At 53.6% G+C, this 17,894-nt stretch overlaps 1 protein-coding gene across 1 annotated transcript in view; it reads right to left on the reverse strand.

The window, feature by feature from the left end:
• Nucleotides 1-6: 6 nt before the first annotated feature.
• The window catches only part of LOC139235703 (proline-rich protein 36-like), a 57,946-nt gene continuing 40,058 nt past the window's right edge, over nt 7-17,894 (reverse strand). Inside the window, exons 6-7 of the mRNA XM_070866743.1 lie at nt 5,165-5,309; nt 7-1,298 (exon numbers count right to left, since the gene is read on the reverse strand). Coding sequence (XP_070722844.1) covers nt 1,212-1,298; nt 5,165-5,309 — 232 coding nt within the window. The 3' untranslated portion in view covers nt 7-1,211. The remainder of the gene's footprint in view (nt 1,299-5,164; nt 5,310-17,894) is intronic.

The raw sequence follows: 17,894 nt of genomic DNA on the forward strand, positions 1-17,894 counted from the left end.
CTGCCCTCCCCGCAACTCAAAACGCTTTTAACAATTCGGCTGAAATTTAATGCCGGTTCGTGTTATATATATTTTTTTTTAAATTAACTTTCCGCTGATATATATAAATAAATTTTTTTTTTTTTTTTTAAACACACACGAAATTATTATTTTTTTTTAACAATTTTTAAAAAACGAACTTATGAAATGACAAATGGTCCTGGTACCCGCACACCTGGTCTTCAGTGCAACGCCTTGGCTTAGCACCCAATCGCACTCCTGTGTACTGTATCTAGGCAACAGTCCAAACAGAGTGGGCCCTCACTGTTAGGTGGTGAAGTGAGATGTGAGTTTTTTTTTTAAACAGTCGATGAGGGAGGTGAGGCACATAAAGGTCAACCAGTTCCAAGTGTCAGAGCGGGCGCTCACTCCCGCCTGCCCTCGCTCACTCTCTCGCTCTGTGGAGTACAGAATATGTCCTGGCGTGTCAAGACCCCACAGCCCCCAAAGTTGGTCTTGCAGCAAGTCATGCCCCTTGTCGACTCTGGGCGACGACCCAACGAATTTGGCCATTTCCTTCTGCGCAGGAGAGCGGTGCTGTGGGCGGGGGGGGGTTGGGGGGAAGTGGGTTTGGGGGTGAAATATAGTCGTCAAGTCTGCAGGTAGATGTGTCCCGTGCTGCTGTTCTTTTAGGATCAGCCAGCAGCTCTCTGCTTTAAACGGCGGTCGACAAACAGTTCCACTTCCCGACTTGAGTTCCTGATTGTCCTCGGGAAGGGCCCGATGCGAAATATGTTCGTTGGATGGGGGCTTTTTTTTTTTAAAAAAAAACAAAGTTCGCCCTCCCCCAATTCTTCTCCAGCAGGTCCGACGCACGCCATTTGCCCCCTCCCCTCCAAACACTGGTCCAGGCGGAGTGCTGGGGGGGGGGTGGGAGGTTGCAATTCTAGGCACAAGTTCAGTTCAGCATCTCGCGTGATGACAGTCAGCGGCGAGTGAGCTTATTCCTGCACATGCTCAGTTTCCAGTCTCTCTCTCGCTCTCGCTCTCTCGCTCTCGCTTGTTCTGCAGTTACAGCTTTGCATCGCTCCCGAGCCAGCAGTGCTCTGGAGCAGACAGTTCTCAGATCTCCTGAGAGTGGGTTTAGCAGCCCGTCTCTCTCTCTCTCTTTCTCTCGTTTTGTTTGTCTCTCTCTCTCTCTCTCGCATTTTCTCTCTGTGCGTCCGACCCTCTCAGCTCCCGCTGTTTTGTTTGAGCATCTCCCGCTCCCGCCCTGGATTGGAGTTGGCGGACGAGACCAGGAGGCTGGAGAAATCAGTCTGCGGAATGGAATGGGGGGGGGGTGGGGGGGGGAAATGTGCGTCGTTTGAAGACGCCGATGATATTCTTGCCGACGGTTTTTACAACAATGTTCCTCGTTTCGGTCTCTCTCTCTCGCGGGACACGGGTCCCCTGGGCCAGGAAAACTGCAGACGGTGCAAGAGGCGTTCGCCCGTCTCCGAGACCTCTGGGTGGGTGGTGGGGGGGGGGGGTGAGAGGAGCCCACGGTCCTCCGAACGCCGCTGGTTATTCCGTCATGAAAAGCGCGCCCCCCCCCTGCCACCGCTTTCGAGCGAAGGCGCAGAAACAAGACGCCTGGCTCGCTCGGTGGCGGGATCTCGTCCCCTCCCCGCCCGCCTCAGATTCGACGGGCGGGTTACGCGCGACGAATCGCCGCCGATATTTCTCTCTGTGTGTCTCTCTCTCGGGCCGCCACAGCGAGCGACGGCGTGACGACCGTCTCTCCGCGATTTGCGTCCGGGGCCCCCTCCGCTCGCGGTTGTCGCCGCCGACGGGTTACTTTTTTCTCTCTCTCTCTCTCTCCCTTTCTTTCCGCCGACCTTCTCCGTCGCAAACGCTTCCCCCACCCCTCCCCCTCTTCCTCCTCCTCCTCCTGCGGCTGCGTGAGGGGGGGGGGGGGAGGGCCTCTCGGCTGCCCGCGGAGCAGTGGGAGGCTCGGCGGTGATTGTGCATGTGGGGGGGGGGCGGGGGGCCAGGTGGAATCGCGCACACAACACAACACACACACACACTTCTCGCGTCGTGCTCGCGGAACGTGCAGGGAGCTCTGCCCTGGCGGGTGTAAGCCTGCTCGCAAACGGTGGCGTGGGTAAGTCCAGCGGGGTGGTCAGAGGAGTCATTGGGACTTATCTGGGGCTGGCGTGGTGACAGCATACACAGTATAGTTGACAGGCCTGGTCAGAATTGTGAAGGAGCACCATTCGACAAAAGCACCAACGCTTCCCCCCACTGCTTCCCCCCCCCAAGAGACCCTGCAGCTACACATTCTACTGGAAACGGCCAATGGGGGGGGTGGGGGGAAAAGGGGCGACAGCGGACCAGCAAGCACACCATCACCGACCTTCCCGTTAAGTCGGTATGGGATCTGGGGGGGGGGGGCCTGTGGGCTGCACACCCCGAGACATCGAGGGAGTGGGGACTGGAGAGGTAAAGAGCACAGCTCCAGGTTGCCTGGGCGCTCGCTCCTGGTGGCTATTGCGATGACCCCGCCCCCTCCCCCCCCCCCACACAGACTGGGAGGACAGTCTGCCGACACGCTCCGGGAGGACAGTCTGCCGACACGCTCCGGGAGGACAGTCTGCCGACACGCTCCGGGAGGACAGTCTGCCGACACGCTCCGGGAGGACAGTCTGCCGACACGCTCCGGGAGGACAGTCTGCCGACACGCTCCATCCCTGGGACGAGGGGGTTGACTTACGAGGAAAGGTTGAGCAGGTTGGGCCTCTAACTCATTGGAGTTCAGAAGAATGAGAGGTGATCTTATCGAAACGTATCAGATTACGAGGGGGCTCGACAAGGTGGATGCAGAGAGGATGTTCTCACTGATGGGGGAGACTAGAACTAGGGAGCATGGTCTTAGAATAAGGGGCCGCCCATTTAAAACTGAAATGAGGAGGAATTTCTTCTCTCAGAGGGTTGTAAATCTGTGGAATTCTCTGCCCCAGAGAGCTGTGGAGGCTGGGTCATTGAATATATTTAAGGGGGAGATAGACAGATTTTTGAGCGATAAGGGAGTGAAGGGTTATGGGGAGCGGGCGGGGAAGTGGAGCTGAGTCCATGATCAGATCAGCCGTGATCGTATTAAATGGCGGAGCAGGCTCGAGGGGCCGAATGGCCGACTCCTGCTCTTATTTCTTACGTGGGCTTCGCTGGCAAGGCCGGCATTTATTGGCCATCCCTAACTGCCCCTTGAGAAGGTGGTGGTGAGCCGCCTTGAACCGCTGCAGTCCGTGTGGTGAAGGTGCTCCCACAGTGCTGTTAGGGAGGGAGTTCCAGGATTGTGACCCAGCGACGATGAAGGAACGGCCGATATATTCCCAAGTCGAGGGATGGTGTGTGACTGGGAGGGGAACGTGGAGGTGGTGGTGTTCCCATGGACCTGCTGCCCTTGACCTTCTAGGCGGGTAGAGGCCGCGGGTTTGGGAGGTGTTGCCGAAGAAGCCTTGGCGAGTTGCCGCGGTGCATCTTGTAGACGGTGCACACTGCAGCCAGGGGGCGCCGGTGGTGGAGGGAGTGAGTGTTGGAGGTGGTGGAGGGAGTGAGTGTTGGAGGTGGTGGAGGGAGCGAGTGTTGGAGGTGGTGGGTAACGTGTCGATCGAGCGGCTGCTTTGTCCTGGATGGTGTCGAGCTTCTCGAGTGTTGTTGGAGCTGCAGCTCATCCAGGCAAAGTGGGGAGTGTTCCATCACACTCCTGACTTGTGTCTTGTAGACGGCGGAAAGGCTTTGGGGAGTCGGGAGGTGAGACACTCGCCGCAGAATACTCTTGTGTCAGGCAGCCAGCACCAGCGGCATCTAGAGAGGTATTTGCAGGGAGAGGCCGGGGAACCCTTGCCCCACAGCACCCCGGGTGATTGCAGTGGGGCGGACAGCGGGAGGGGGTTCAATGGGACATGTCACTGACGAACAAGCTCTTGGCCAGCCCGGGGGGGGGGGGGGGGGGCGGGGAAAGAGAGAGAGAAGGCGGAGCAAGCCAAACAGCAACCCCACCCGCCCCCCCCCCCCCCCCCCCCGCGAGAGCAAACTGCAGACTCAGCACATACACAGAGCAGGAATGGTCAAAGCTCCATCCGCGGCCTGTGCAGAGCGAGTGAACTGATCTCGGAGTGTCAGAGCACAGATGGGTGCTCCCCACAGTCACCTCACCGACCCAAAAAGGACAGAGACCTCCCCCTCCAGCTCCCCTCTCACGGCGATAAGAGAAAGAACAGGGGCGGCGGGACGAATTGGATGTTGCCGGGACTGGAGAATTTTAGCGATGAGGAAAGATTGGATGGGCTGGGGTTGTTTTCCTTGGAACAGAGGGGGCTGAGGGGAGACCTGATTGAGGTGTATAAAATGATGAGGGGCCTGGATAGAGTGGATAGGACGGACCTGTTTCCCTGGGCAGAGGGGTCAACAACCAGGGGGCAGAGATTGAAAGTAATTGGGGGGGGAGGTTTAGAGGGGATTTGAGGGGAAATGTCTTCACCCAGAGGGTGGTGGGGGTCTGGGGCGGAACTCACGGCCTGAAAGGGGGGTAGAGGCAGAAACCCTCACCACATTTGGATGTGCACCTGAAGTGCCGTAACCCACAGGGCTACGGACCCAGAGCGGGGAAAGTGGGATTAGGCCGGCGCGGACATGGACACGACGGGCCGGACGGAATGGCCTCCTTCCGCGCTGTAAATTTCCACGACAGCTCTTCGAAAGAGATGGCACAAGAGCGACGGGTCCAATGGCAGCCTCCTGTGCTGCGTCATTGTACGACGGAGTCTGCTGGTGGGGGAAAGAGAGGGGAGTGGGGGAGGTACAAAGGGGCGGGTTCACTCCCGCCTCTCGGTGGCTGCTGGTCCATCGGGCTCAATTAACGCGCGCCCCCCCCCCCCTGCACCCCTCCACCCACCCCCCCGCCATTAACCTCGCCACAAAACTCTGCCCGCCCCCATCGCATTAAGTAAACCCGTTACATTCACCCGCCCGCCCACCCCGCCTTTGCGCAGACTCATGTTACTTTACAAAGAGCGCTATTAACATGTCTCGTCTCGGACGATCAACGGCTCTTGGTGTCAATCTGAAACACGGCGCGCGGGCGCCTGCGCTGCTTTCCTGCGGGCGCTCACCCTGCCACCACCCCCCACCCTCTCACCTCTTTCTTGTCCCCGTCTGGAAGTCTGTCCTCGGGCTGATGCTGCTGCTGCTGCACTTCCTCCTCCTCCTCCTCCTCCTCCTTGGGGTCCGCAGTATCGCATTCTGCCGTCGCCTCGCTCTCCATCTCGACGTGCTTGGCTTCACTGCGGGAGGGAGCAAAAGGAGAAGGGGGGGGGGGGGGGGGGGAGAAGAGAGGGAGTTAGTGACGATTCACACACCGGTCCCGTTTGTGCAGGGGGTGGGGCAGAGAGAGAGAGAGACCGATGACTCCAAGCCCTCCGCGTTCGTGACCTTCCAACTCCCCCCCCTCCCCTCCCAGCGGCTCAGTGCTTCAGTTGGTCAAGCGGTCACAACAGGCCCAAATGTCCTCCTTTCCCGGCAGTCAATTTCTCTGGTTCTGCAATCGGCACGCACCCCCCCGGGAGGACAGACGCACCAACGTTAGCGTCCTCGACCAGGCCCAACATCCCCAGCATCGAAGCACTGACCACACACTCGACCAGCTCCGCTGGGCAGGGCCACATTGTCCGCATGGCCCCCCAGACACGAGACTCCCAGAGCGAGCGCTCCACTCGGAACTCCTTCACGGCAAGCGAGCCAAAGGTGGGCAGAGGAAACGTTACAAGGGACCACCCTCAAAGCCCACCCTGATAAAGTGCAACATCCCCACCGACACCCGGGAGTCCCTGGGCCCAAAGACCAGTCCCGCCCTCAGTGGAGGAAGTGCATCCGGGAGGGCACTGAGCACCTCGAGTCTCGTCGCCGAGAGCGTGCAGAAAGCAAGCGCAGGCAGCGGAAGGAGCGTGCGGCAAACCAGTCCCACCCTCCCCTTCCCTCAACCACTGTCTGTCCCACCTGTGACAGGGACTGTGGTTCCCGTATTGGGCTGTTCAGCCACCCAAGGACTGTTTAGAGTGGAAGCAAGTCTTCCTCGATTCCAAGGGACTGCCTGTGATGAGGATGAAGACAATCAGTCCATCGTGTCCAAGCCTGCTCTTTCAAAGGTCAATCTAGTTAGTCACACACTCTCTCTTTCTCCCCAGCCCTCCTTCCCCATAATTTCTCCGTCAAGTTTTTATCCAATTCCCTTCTGAAAGCTACGATTAAATCTGCTCCCACTGTCCTTTCAGGCAGCGCATTCCCGATCACAGCTCGTTGCGGAAAAAGGTTTTTTCTCAAGACGCCTCTGGCTCTTCTGCTAATGAACTTAAATTTGCACCCTCTGGTTGTTGCCCCTTCAACCACTGGAAACCATTTCTCTTTATTTACTTGTTGATTTAAGGTTGTGGGTTCAAGTCCCACTCCGGAGTCTTGAGCAAAAAAAAAATCTAGGCTGACACTCCAGTGCAGTGCTGAGGGAGTGCCGCACTGTCGGAGGGGCAGTGCTGAGGGAGCGCCGCACTGTCGGAGAGGCAGTACTGAGGGAGCCCCGCACTGTCGGAGGGGCAGTACTGAGGGAGCCCCGCACTGTCGGAGGGGTAGTACTGAGGGAGTGCCGCACTGTCGGAGGGGCAGTACTGAGGGAGCCCCGCACTGTCGGAGGGGCAGTACTGAGGGAGTGCCGCACTGTCGGAGGGGCAGTACTGAGGGAGCGCCGCACTGTCGGAGGGGCAGTACTGAGGGAGTGCCGCACTGTCGGAGGGGCAGTACTGAGGGAGCGCCGCACTGTCGGAGGGGCCGTCTTTCGGATGAGACGTTAAACCGAGGCCCCGTCTGCTCTCTCAGGTGGATGTAAAAGATCCCAGGGCACTATTTCGAAGGGGAGCAGGGGGAGTTCTCCCCGGTGTCCTGGGGCCAATATTTATCCCTCAATCAACATCACAAAAACAGATGATCTGGGTCATTATCACATTGCTGTGTGTGGGATCTTGCTGTGTGCATATTGGTCGCCGCGTGTACCACATTACGACAGAGACTGCACTCCAAAAGTACTTCGTTGGCTGTCAAGCGATGTCCGGTGGTGGTGAAAGGCGCTATATAAATGCAAGTCTTCCTTTTCCTTCTTACTCGTCTAAACCCCTCATGATTTTGAGCACCTCGGTCAAATCTCCTCTCAACCTTCTCTGCTCTGAGGAGAACCACCCCAGCCTCTCCAGGTCACTGAAGTAACTCATCCTGGACATGACAGCCATTACACCTCCCGAGAGAGGGTTCAACATTTCCACACCCCCCCCCCCCCCCCCTCGAGAGTGTCCGACACACATCACCCCCACCCCCGCCCCTCCGAGAGGGTCCGACATCCGTTACACCTCCCGAGAGAGGGTTCAACATCGTCACTCCCCCCCTCCCCCCCCGCGAGAGTGTCCGACACACATCACCCCCACCCCCACCCCCCGGAGAGGGTCCGACATCCGTTACACCTCCCGAGCGAGGGTTCAACATCATCACACCCCCCCTCCCCCGCGAGAGTGTCCGACACACATCACCCCCACCCCCGCCCCCCGGAGAGGGTCCGACATCCGTTACACCTCCCAAGAGAGCCCAACACCCATTACACACACCCCCGCGAGAGTGTCCGACACACATCACCCCCACCCCCACCCCCCGGAGAGGGTCCGACATCCGTTACACCTCCCAAGAGAGCCCAACACCCATTACACACACCCCCGAGAGAGTGTCCGACACCCATTACACCTCCCCCCCGTCCCCCAACCCCGACAAGGGGTCCAACACCCGTCACAGCCCGCTAGAGTGTCCGACACCCGTCATGCCCCCCCCCCGAAAGATGCACGGACACAGCCGTCACCGGCCCTCAATGGCCGTGCAGAGACGGAACCAATTTCCCCCCTCTCTCCCCTTCCGGCTCCCCTTCAAGAGACGTGCGACAGGTTCCGACACCCGCGTTCTATTTACGAGCCCAGGACGCGCGCCTCCGCGTGACAGGTTCACTCCCTCCCCCCCCCCCTCACGCTCAGCTCACCGTCTCCCCCACCCTCTCACACACACACACACACACACACAGAGAAAGGTGAGCGAGAGCGCAAAGACATTCCCTCCACAACATAAGCAGTTCTCCTCGGTATGTACACACACACACACACACCCCTCCCCTCCCCCGTCCCTCTCGGCCCAGGCATGCCCAGGGCTCGCACGGGAGCCAACCCCGGAGTAACGGCAACTCTCTTCCCCACGGCAGGAGACCCTCCCCCCCCACCCCCCCGTCCATTCAGTTGCGGCTTCCATTCTGCTTGTTCGCCAGGATGAAAGGAGATGGGGGATTGGTAATCTCTCGCTGAATGCACCGGCCAAACAAAGAGCGAGCAGGCCAGAGAGAGAGAGAGAGAGAGAGAGAGAGAGAGAGAGAGGGAGGGGGTGTGGGGGAACGCTCTGAGCCTGGCCAGGCCTCACCTGCCGTGAGCTGGGGAGGCTGGACTGCAGCTCAGAATCGCTGGTCTATTATTTAAGTGGCTGCGTCTGCAGCCGCCTTTCGGGCTCCAGCACTGGAGCATCTGGGGGAGGGGGATGGGGGGGGGGGGGGGGAAGGCAGCTTACAGTTAACCCTCGGCCTCCCAAAAATGCCCGACAGCCTCCATCTTAGGTGCTGCAATCGACTGCCTCACACCTTCCCCGATCCTTCTGCCCCTCATCCTGCCCCCACCCGCCGACCAACCTTCCCGCGTGTCACAGCATCGGAGTGCAAGAGGAAACCAGGGTCCAGCCCAGACACGGCCCAATGGGTTCCACCGCACCACAACAGCCTCCTCCAACACTTCCTCGTAGAAACACAGAAAATAGGTGCAGGAGCGGGCCATTCGGCCCTTTGAGCCTGCACCACCATTCAATAAGATCATGGCTGATCATTCCCTCAGTACCCCTTTCCTGCTTTCTCTCCATACCCCTTGATCCCTTTAGCCGTAAGGGCCACATCTTACTCCCTCTTGAATATATCCAACGAACTGGCCTCAACAACTCTCTGTGGTAGAGAATTCCACAGGTTCACCACTCTCTGAGTGAAGAAGTTTCTCCTCATCTCGGTCCTAAATGGCTTACCCCTTATCCTTAGACTGTGTCCCCTGGTTCTGGACTTCCCCAACATCGGGAACATTCTTCCTGCATCTAACCTGTCCAGTCCCGACAGAATTTTATATGTTTCTATGAGATCACCTCTCATTCTTTTTAATTCCACTGAATACAAGCCAAGTCGATCCAGTCTCTCCTCCATATGTCAGTCCTGCCATCCCGGGAATCAGTCTGGTGAACCTTCGCTGCACTCCCTCAATAGCAAGAACGTCCTTCCTCAGATTAGGAGACCAAAACTGAACACAATATTCCAGGTGAGGCCTCACCAAGGCCCTGTACAACTGCAGTAAGACCTCCCTGCTCCTATACTCAAATCCTCTCGCTATGAAGGCCAACATACTATTTGCCTTCTTCACCGCCTGCTGTACCTGCATGCCAACTTTCAATGACTGATGTACCATGACACCCAGGTCTCGTTGCACCTCCCCTTTTCCTAATCTGCCACCATTCAGCTAATATTCTGCCTTCCTGTTTTTAACACCAAAGTGGATAACCTCACATTTATCCACATTATACTGCATCTGCCATGCATTTGCCCACTCACCTAACCTGTCCAAGTCAGCCTGCAGCCTCTTAAGAACATAAGAATTAGGAACAGGAGTAGGCCATCTAGCCCCTCAAGCCTGCTCCGCCATTCAACAAGATCATGGCTGATCTGGCCGTGGACTCAGCTCCACTTACCCGCCCGCTCCCCGTAACCCTTAATTCTCTTATTGGTTAAAAATCTATCTATCTGTGACTTGAATACATTCAATGAGCTAGCCTCAACTGCTTCCTTGGGCAGAGAATTCCACAGATTCACAACCCTCTGGGAGAAGAAATTCCTTCTCAACTCGGTTTTAAATTGGCTCCCCCGTATTTTGAGGCTGTGCCCCCTAGTTCTAGTCTCCCCGACCAGTGGAAACAATCTCTCTGCCTCTATCTTGTCTATCCCTTTCATTATTTTAAATGTTTCTATAAGATCACCCCTCATCCTTCTGAACTCCAAGGAGTAAAGACCCAGTCTACTCAATCTATCATCATAAGGTAACCCCCTCATCTCCACAATCAGCCTAGTGAATCGTCTCTGCACCCCCTCCAAAGCCAGTATATCCTTCCTTAAGTAAGGTGACCAAAACTGCACGCAGTACTCCAGGTGCGGCCTTACTAATACCCTATACAGTTGCAGCAGGACCTCCCTGCTTTTGTACTCCATCCCTCTCGCAATGAAGGCCAACATCCCATTCGCCTTCCTGATTACCTGCTGCACCTGCAAACTAACTTTTTGGGATTCATGCACAAGGACCCCCAGGTCCCTCTGTACCGCAGCATGTTGTAATTTCTCCCCATTCAAATAATATTCCCTTTTACTGTTTTTTTCCCCCAAGGTGGATGATCTCACATTTTCCGACATTGTATTCCATCTGCCAAACCTTAGCCCATTCGCTTAACCTATCTAAATCTCTTTGCAGCCTCTCTGTGTCCTCTACACAACCCGCTTTCCCACTAATCTTTGTGTCATCTGCAAACTTTGTTACACTACACTCTGTCCCCTCTTCCAGGTCATCTATGTATATTGTAAACAGTTGTGGTCCCAGCACCGATCCCTGTGGCACACCACTAACCACCGATTTCCAACCCGAAAAGGACCCATTTATCCCGACTCTCTGCTTTCTGTTAGCCAGCCAATTCTCAATCCATGCTAATACATTTCCTCTGGCTCCGCATACCTTTATCTTCTGCAGTAACCTTTTGTGTGGCACCTTATCGAATGCCTTTTGGAAATCTAAATACACCACATCCATCGGTACACCTCTATCCACCATGCTCGTTATATCCTCAAAGAATTCCAGTAAATTAGTTAAACATGATTTCCCCTTCATGAATCTATGTGGCGTCTGCTTGATTGCACTATTCCTATCTAGATGTCCCGCTATTTCTTTCTTAATGATAGCTTCAAGCATTTTCCCCACTACAGATGTTAAACTAACCGGCCTATAGTTACCTGCCTTTTGTCTGCCCCCTTTTTTTAAACAGAGGCGTCATATTAGCTGCTTTCCAATCAGTTGGTTCCTCCTCGAGTCCAGAGAATTTTGGTAGATTATTACGAATGCATCTGCTATAACTTCCGCCATCTCTTTTAATACCCTGGGATGCATTTCATCAGGACCAGGGGACTTGTCTACCTTGAATCCCATTAGCCTGTCCAGCACTACCCCCCTAGTGATAGTGATTGTCTCAAGGTCCTCCCTTGCCACATTCCCGTGACCAGCAATTTTGGCATGGTTTTTGTGTCTTCCACTGTGAAGACCGAAGTAAAATAATTGTTTAAGGTCTCAGCCATTTCCACATTTCCCATTATTAAATCCCCCTTCTCATCTTCTAAGGGACCAACATTTACTTCAGTCACTCTTTTCTGTTTTTTATAATCGGTAAAAGCTTTTACTATTTGTTTTTATGTTTTGCGCAAGTTTAGCATCCTCCTCACAGCTCACACCGCCACCCAGCTTAATGTCATCTGCAAACTTGGAGATATTACACTCAATTCCTTCATCTAAATCATTGATGTATATTGTAAAGAGCTGGGGTCCCAGCACTGAGCCCTGCGCACCCCACTAGTCACTGCCTGACATTCTGAAAAGGACCCGTTTATCCCGACTCTCTGCTTCCTGTCTGCCAACCAGTTCTCTATCCACGTCAGTACATTACCCCCAATACCATGTGCTTTAATTTTGCACACCAATCTCTTGTGTGGGACCTTGTCAAGCCTTTTGAAAGTCCAAATACACCACATCCACTGGTTCTCCCTTGTCCACTCTACTAATTACGTCCTCAAAAAATTCTCGAAATTTGTCAAGCAGGATTTCCCTTTCATAAATCCATGCCGACTTGGACCGATCCTGTCACTGCTTTCCAAATGCGCTGCTATTACATCTTTAATAATTAATTCCAACATTTTACCCATCACCGATGTCAGGCTAACCGGTCAATAATTCTGTTTTCTCGCCCTCCTTTTATAAAAAGTGGGGTTACATTAGCTACCCTCCAATCCATCGGGACTGATCCAGAGTCAATAGACTGTTGGAAAATGATCACCAATGCATCCACTATTTCTGGAGCCACTTCCTTAAGCACTCTGGGATGCAGACCATCAGGCCCTGGGGACTTATCGGCTCTCAATCCCATCAATTTCCCGAACACAATTTCCTGACTAATAAGGATTTCCTTCAGTTCTTCCTTCTCGCTGGACCCTCGGTCCCCTAATATTCCCGGAAGGTTATTTGTGTCTTCCTTAGTGAAGACAGAACCAAAGTATGTGTTCAATTGGTCTGCCATTTCTTTGTTCCCCATTATAAATTCACCTGATTCTGACTGCAAGGGACCTACATTTGTCTCATCCCATCACCATATCTTTCTATTCCTTTCTCCCTCGTGTTTATCCAGCTTCCCCCTTAAATACATCTCTGCTATTCATCTGAACCCCTCCCTGTGGCAGCAAGTTCCACATTGTCTCTGGGTGAAGAAGTTTCTCCTGAATGCCCCTCTGGATTTATTAGTGACTGTCTTAAATTGATGGTCTCCCATCTTTGTATCGTCAGCTACCTTGGCTACGTTACACTCAGTCCCTTCTTCCAATAATACAGATTGTAAATAGTTGGGGCCCCAGCACTGATCCCTGCGGCACCCCACTAGTTACTGGTTGCCAACCAGAGAATGAACCATTTATCCCGACTCTTTGTTCTCTGTTAGTTAGCCAATCCTCTATCCATGCTAATATGTAACCCCGTAAACGATAAGGGGATAAGGGGTTACGGGGAGTGGGCGGGGAAGTGGAGCTGAGTCCATGATCGGATCAGCCATGATCTTATTGAATGGCGGAGCAGGCTTGAGGGGCCGAATGGCCGACTCCTGCTCCTATTTCTTATCTTCTCTACGTCTACCCTAGCGAGCCCCGTTCATCATTTTAAAGACATCTATCAGGTCACCTCGCACCCTTCTCCTTTCTAGAGAAATGAGCCCCAGGCTGATAGTTAAAACCTCCCAGTTCTGGCATCGTCCTGACAATCAGAGACTCAAGAGTCTTAAAGCACAGAAGGAGGCCATTCGGCCCATCGTACCTGTGCCTGCTCTTTGAAAGACCTGTCCAGTTAGTCCCACGGCCCAGCTTTCTCCCCATAACTCTGGAACCGAGTCCTATTCAAGTCCATGACCTATTGCCTTTTGAACGTTCCTATGGAATCTGAATCTATCCTTTCTCAAGCACAAAACTGGACGCAATACTCCAGCTGGGGTCTAACCAGTGATTTGTGAAGGTTTAGCATGACTTCCTCATTTTCAATGCCCCTATTTAAAAAACCAAGTCCCCTTAACTGCGTGATCAACTTGCTCATCCACTTTCAAGGATTTGTAAATAATCACCTCCCCAGGTCCCTCTGCTTCCCCCACCCAAAACAATGTTTAGATTATACCGCCTCTCCATGCTGTTTCTCCCAAAGTGTATCACTTCACACTCAGCCACATTAAACTGTATCTGCCATATCTTTGCCCATTTGAGCAATGCTGAAGGCTGGGATTATCCTTTTCACTATTTACTACGCTGCCGTGTTTTATATTATCCGCAAACTTCAAAGCTGTACTCCTTATACCCAAGTCCAGGTAATCTACATACAAGTAACGCAATGACCCTGATATCGATCCTTGGCGGACCACCTCCTCGGCATACACCCCGAACATCTGTCCGAGGCTGAACCAGACTGTTTGCAACCTTGGCGTCATATCTGACCCTGAAATGAGTTTCTGACCACATATCCGCAGCGTAACTAAAACCGCCTATTTCCACCTCCGTAACATCGCCCGTCTCAGCCCCTGCCTCAGCTCTTCCACTGCTGAAACCCTCATCCGTGCCTTTGTTACCTCCAGACTTGACTATTCCAACGCACTCCTGGCTGGCCTCCCACATTCTACCCGACGTAAACTAGAGATGATCCAAATCTCGGCTGCCCCCGTGTCCTAACTCGCATCGAGTCCCGCTCACCCATCACCCCCTGTGCTCACTGCCCCGTGTCCTAACTCGCACCCAGTCCCGCTCACCCATCACCCACTGTGCTCACTGCCCTGTGTCCAAACTCACATCCAGTCCCGCTCACCCATTACCCCCTGTGCTCACTGTCCTGTGTCCAAACTTGCACCGAGTCCCACTCACCCATCACCCCCTGTGCTCACTGCCCCGTGTCCTAACTCGCACCGAGTTCCGCTCACCCATCACCTCCTGTACTCGCTGCCCAGTGTCCTAACTCGCACCGGGTCCCACTCACCCATCACCCACTGTGCTCACTGCCCCCGTGTCCTAACTCGCACCGAGTTCCGCTCACCCATCACACCCTGTACTCGCTGCCCAGTGTCCTAACTCGCACCCAGTCCCGCTCACCCATCACCCTCTGTACTCACTGCCCCGTGTCCTAACTCGCACCCAGTCCCGCTCACCCATCACCCTCTGTACTCGCTGACCTACGTTGGCTCCCGGTTAAACAGTGCCTCGATTTCAAAATTCTCACCGTGGTTTACAAATCCCTCCATGGCCCTCGCCCCCCTCCCTATCTCTGTAACCTCCAGCCCCACAACCCCCCCCCGGGATGTCTGCGCTCCTCTAATTCTATCCTCTTGAGCATCCCCGATTTTAATCGCTCCACCATCGGTGGCCGTGCCTTCTGTTGCCTGGGCCCCAAGCTCTGCAACTCCCTCCCTAAACCTCTGCTTCCTCCTTCAAGGCGCTCCTTAAAACATACCTCTTTGACCCAGCTTTTGGTCATCTGCCGTAATTTCTTATATGGCTCGGTGTCAAATTTATCTGTCTTGTCTTATAACACTGCCTTGGGACGTTTCACTGGGTTAAAGGCGCTATATAAATTAAAATTGTTGTTCCCTCCGGTCAGAAAAATGTCCGTTCACCACTGCTCTCTGTCCCCTATCCCTTTGCCAATTTACCATATTCCCTCTAATCCCAGACACATCTATTTCCTGAGTATGTCTGTTATGCGGAACTTTATCAAATGCCCTTTGAAAGTCCATATATACATCTCCCGTACTACTTCATCAACCCTCTGTTACTGCAAAATAACTCAATCAGGTTAGTCAGACACAATTTACCTTTTAACAAATCGGTGCTGACTGTCCCTTAGAAACCAATGCTTGCAAAGCTTTCTCGTACCTTTTCCAGTGCCTCTATAAGCTTTTTACAATATGGAGACCAGAACTGTGCACAGTGCTCCCAGTGTGGTCCAACCCAGGTATATGGAGACCAGAACTGTGCACGGTGCTCCAAGTGTGGTCTAACCCAGGTATATGGAGACCAGAACTGTGCACGGTGCTCCAAGTGTGGTCTAACCAAGGTATATGGAGACCAGAACTGTGCACGGTGCTCCAAGTGTGGTCTAACCCAGGTATATGGAGACCAGAACTGTGCACGGTGCTCCAAATGTGGTCTAACCAAGGTATATGGAGACCAGAACTGTGCACGGTGCTCCAAGTGTGGTCTAACCCAGGTATATGGAACCAGAACTGTGCACAGTGCTCCAAGTGTGGTCTAACCCAGGTATATGGAGACCAGAACTGTGCACAGTGCTCCAAGTGTGGTCTAACCCAGGTATATGGTGACCAGAACTGTGCACAGTGCTCCAAGTATGGTCTAACCCAGGAATATGGAGACCAGAACATAACATAAGAAATAGGAGCAGGAGTCGGCCATTCGGCCCCTCGAGCCTGCTCCGCCATTCAATAAGATCATGGCTGATCTAATCATGGACTCAGCTCCACTTCCCCGCCCGTTCTCCATATCCCCTTATCGTTTGAGAAACTGTCTGTCTCTGTCTTAAATATATTCAATGACCCAGCCTCCACAGCTCTCTGAGGCAGAGAATTCCACAGATTTACAACCCTCTGAGAGAAGAAATTTCTCCTCATCTCAGTTTTAAATGGGCGGCCCCTTATTCTAAGACCATGTCCCCTAGTTCTAGTCTCCCCCATCAGTGGGAACATCCTCTCTGCATCCACCTTGTCGAGCCCCCTCATAATCTTATACGTTTCGATAAGATCACCTCTCATTCTTCTGAATTCCAATGAGTAGAGGCCCAACCTGCTCAACCTTTCCTCATAAGTCAACCCCCTCATCTCCGGAATCAACCGAGTGAACCTTCTCTGAACTGCCTCCAAAGCAAGTGTATACTTTCGTAAATATGGAAACCAAAACTGCACGCAGTACTCCAGGTGTGGCCTCACCAATACCCTGTATAACTGCAGCAAGACTTCCCTGCTTTTATACTCCATCCCATTTGCAATAAAGGCCAAGATACCATTGGCCTTCCTGATCACTTGCTGTACCTACAGACTATCCTTTTGTGTTTCATTCACAAGTACCCCCAGCTCCCGCTGTACTGCAGGTATATGGAGACCAGAACTGCGCACGGTGCCCCAAGTGTGGTCTAACCAAGATTCTATACAAGTTTAACAAATTCTCTGCTTTTGAGTCAGAAGGTTGTGGTTTCAAGTCCCATTCCAGGATCTTGAGCGCAAAAATGTAGGCTGACTCTCCAGTACAGTACTGAGGGAGCCCCGCACTGTCGGAGGGGCTGTCTTTCGGATGAGACATTAAACCGAGGCCCCGTCTACTCTCTCAAGTGGATGTAAAAGATCCCATGGCACTATTTCGAAGAAGAGCAGGGGAGTTATCCCGGTGTCCTGGGGCCAATATTTATCCCTCAAACCACATTACAAAAAAAAAACAGATGATCTGGGTCATTGTCACAGTGCTGTGTGTGGGAGCTTGCTGTGCGCAAGTTGGCTTGCCGCGTTTCCCACATTACAGCAATGACCACACGCCAAAAGTACTTCATTGGCTGTAAAGCGCTTTGAGACGTCCGGTGGTCATGAAAGGCGCTATATAAATGCAAGTCTTTCTCCTCAATTCTATCCCTCTAGAAATTAACCCCCAGTGCTTGATTAGTTTTTTTTTAAATGGTCTTATTAAATCGGCATCGCTACTTTGTGACTTGTGAATGTGTACCCCTGGCTCTCTCTCTCTCTCTCCCTCCCTCTGCCCCACTTGACTCTTTGCCCAAGCAGTACGTGGCCTCATTCTTCTGACCAGAATCATTTAATAGGAGACATGGAAATTGATGGGAGAGGGGTTATCGGGAGAGCGGGCGGGATGGGAACTTATACATGAATGGGGATTTATGACCTTACAGCCCTGTGAGCGTTTTTAAAATTATTCCTTCCTGGGATGTGGGCGTCGCTGGCAAGGCCGGCATTTATTGCCCGTCCTTAATCGCCCCTTGAGAAGGTGGTGGTGAGCCCCCTTCTTGAACCGCTGCAGTCCGTGTGGTGAAGGTGCTCCCACAGTGCTGTTAGGGAGGGAGTTCCAGGATTGTGACCCAGTGACGATGAAGGAACGGCCGATATATTTCCCAGTCGGGATGGTGTGTGACTGGGAGGGGAACGTGGAGGTGGTGGTGTTCCCATGGACCTGCTGCCCTTGTCCTTCTAGGGGGTAGAGGTGGCGGGTTTGGGAGGTGCTGCCGAAGAAGCCTTGGCGAGTTGCCGCGGTGCATCTTGTAGACGGTGCACACTGCAGCCAGGGGGCGCCGGTGGTGGAGGGAGTGAGTGTTGGAGGTGGTGGGTAACGTGTCGATCGAGCGGGGCTGCTTTGTCCTGGATGGTGTCGAGCTTCTCGA

The sequence above is a fragment of the Pristiophorus japonicus genome, chromosome 23 (assembly GCF_044704955.1).
Source record: "Pristiophorus japonicus isolate sPriJap1 chromosome 23, sPriJap1.hap1, whole genome shotgun sequence".
In the NCBI taxonomy this organism is placed as follows: Eukaryota; Metazoa; Chordata; class Chondrichthyes; family Pristiophoridae; genus Pristiophorus; species Pristiophorus japonicus.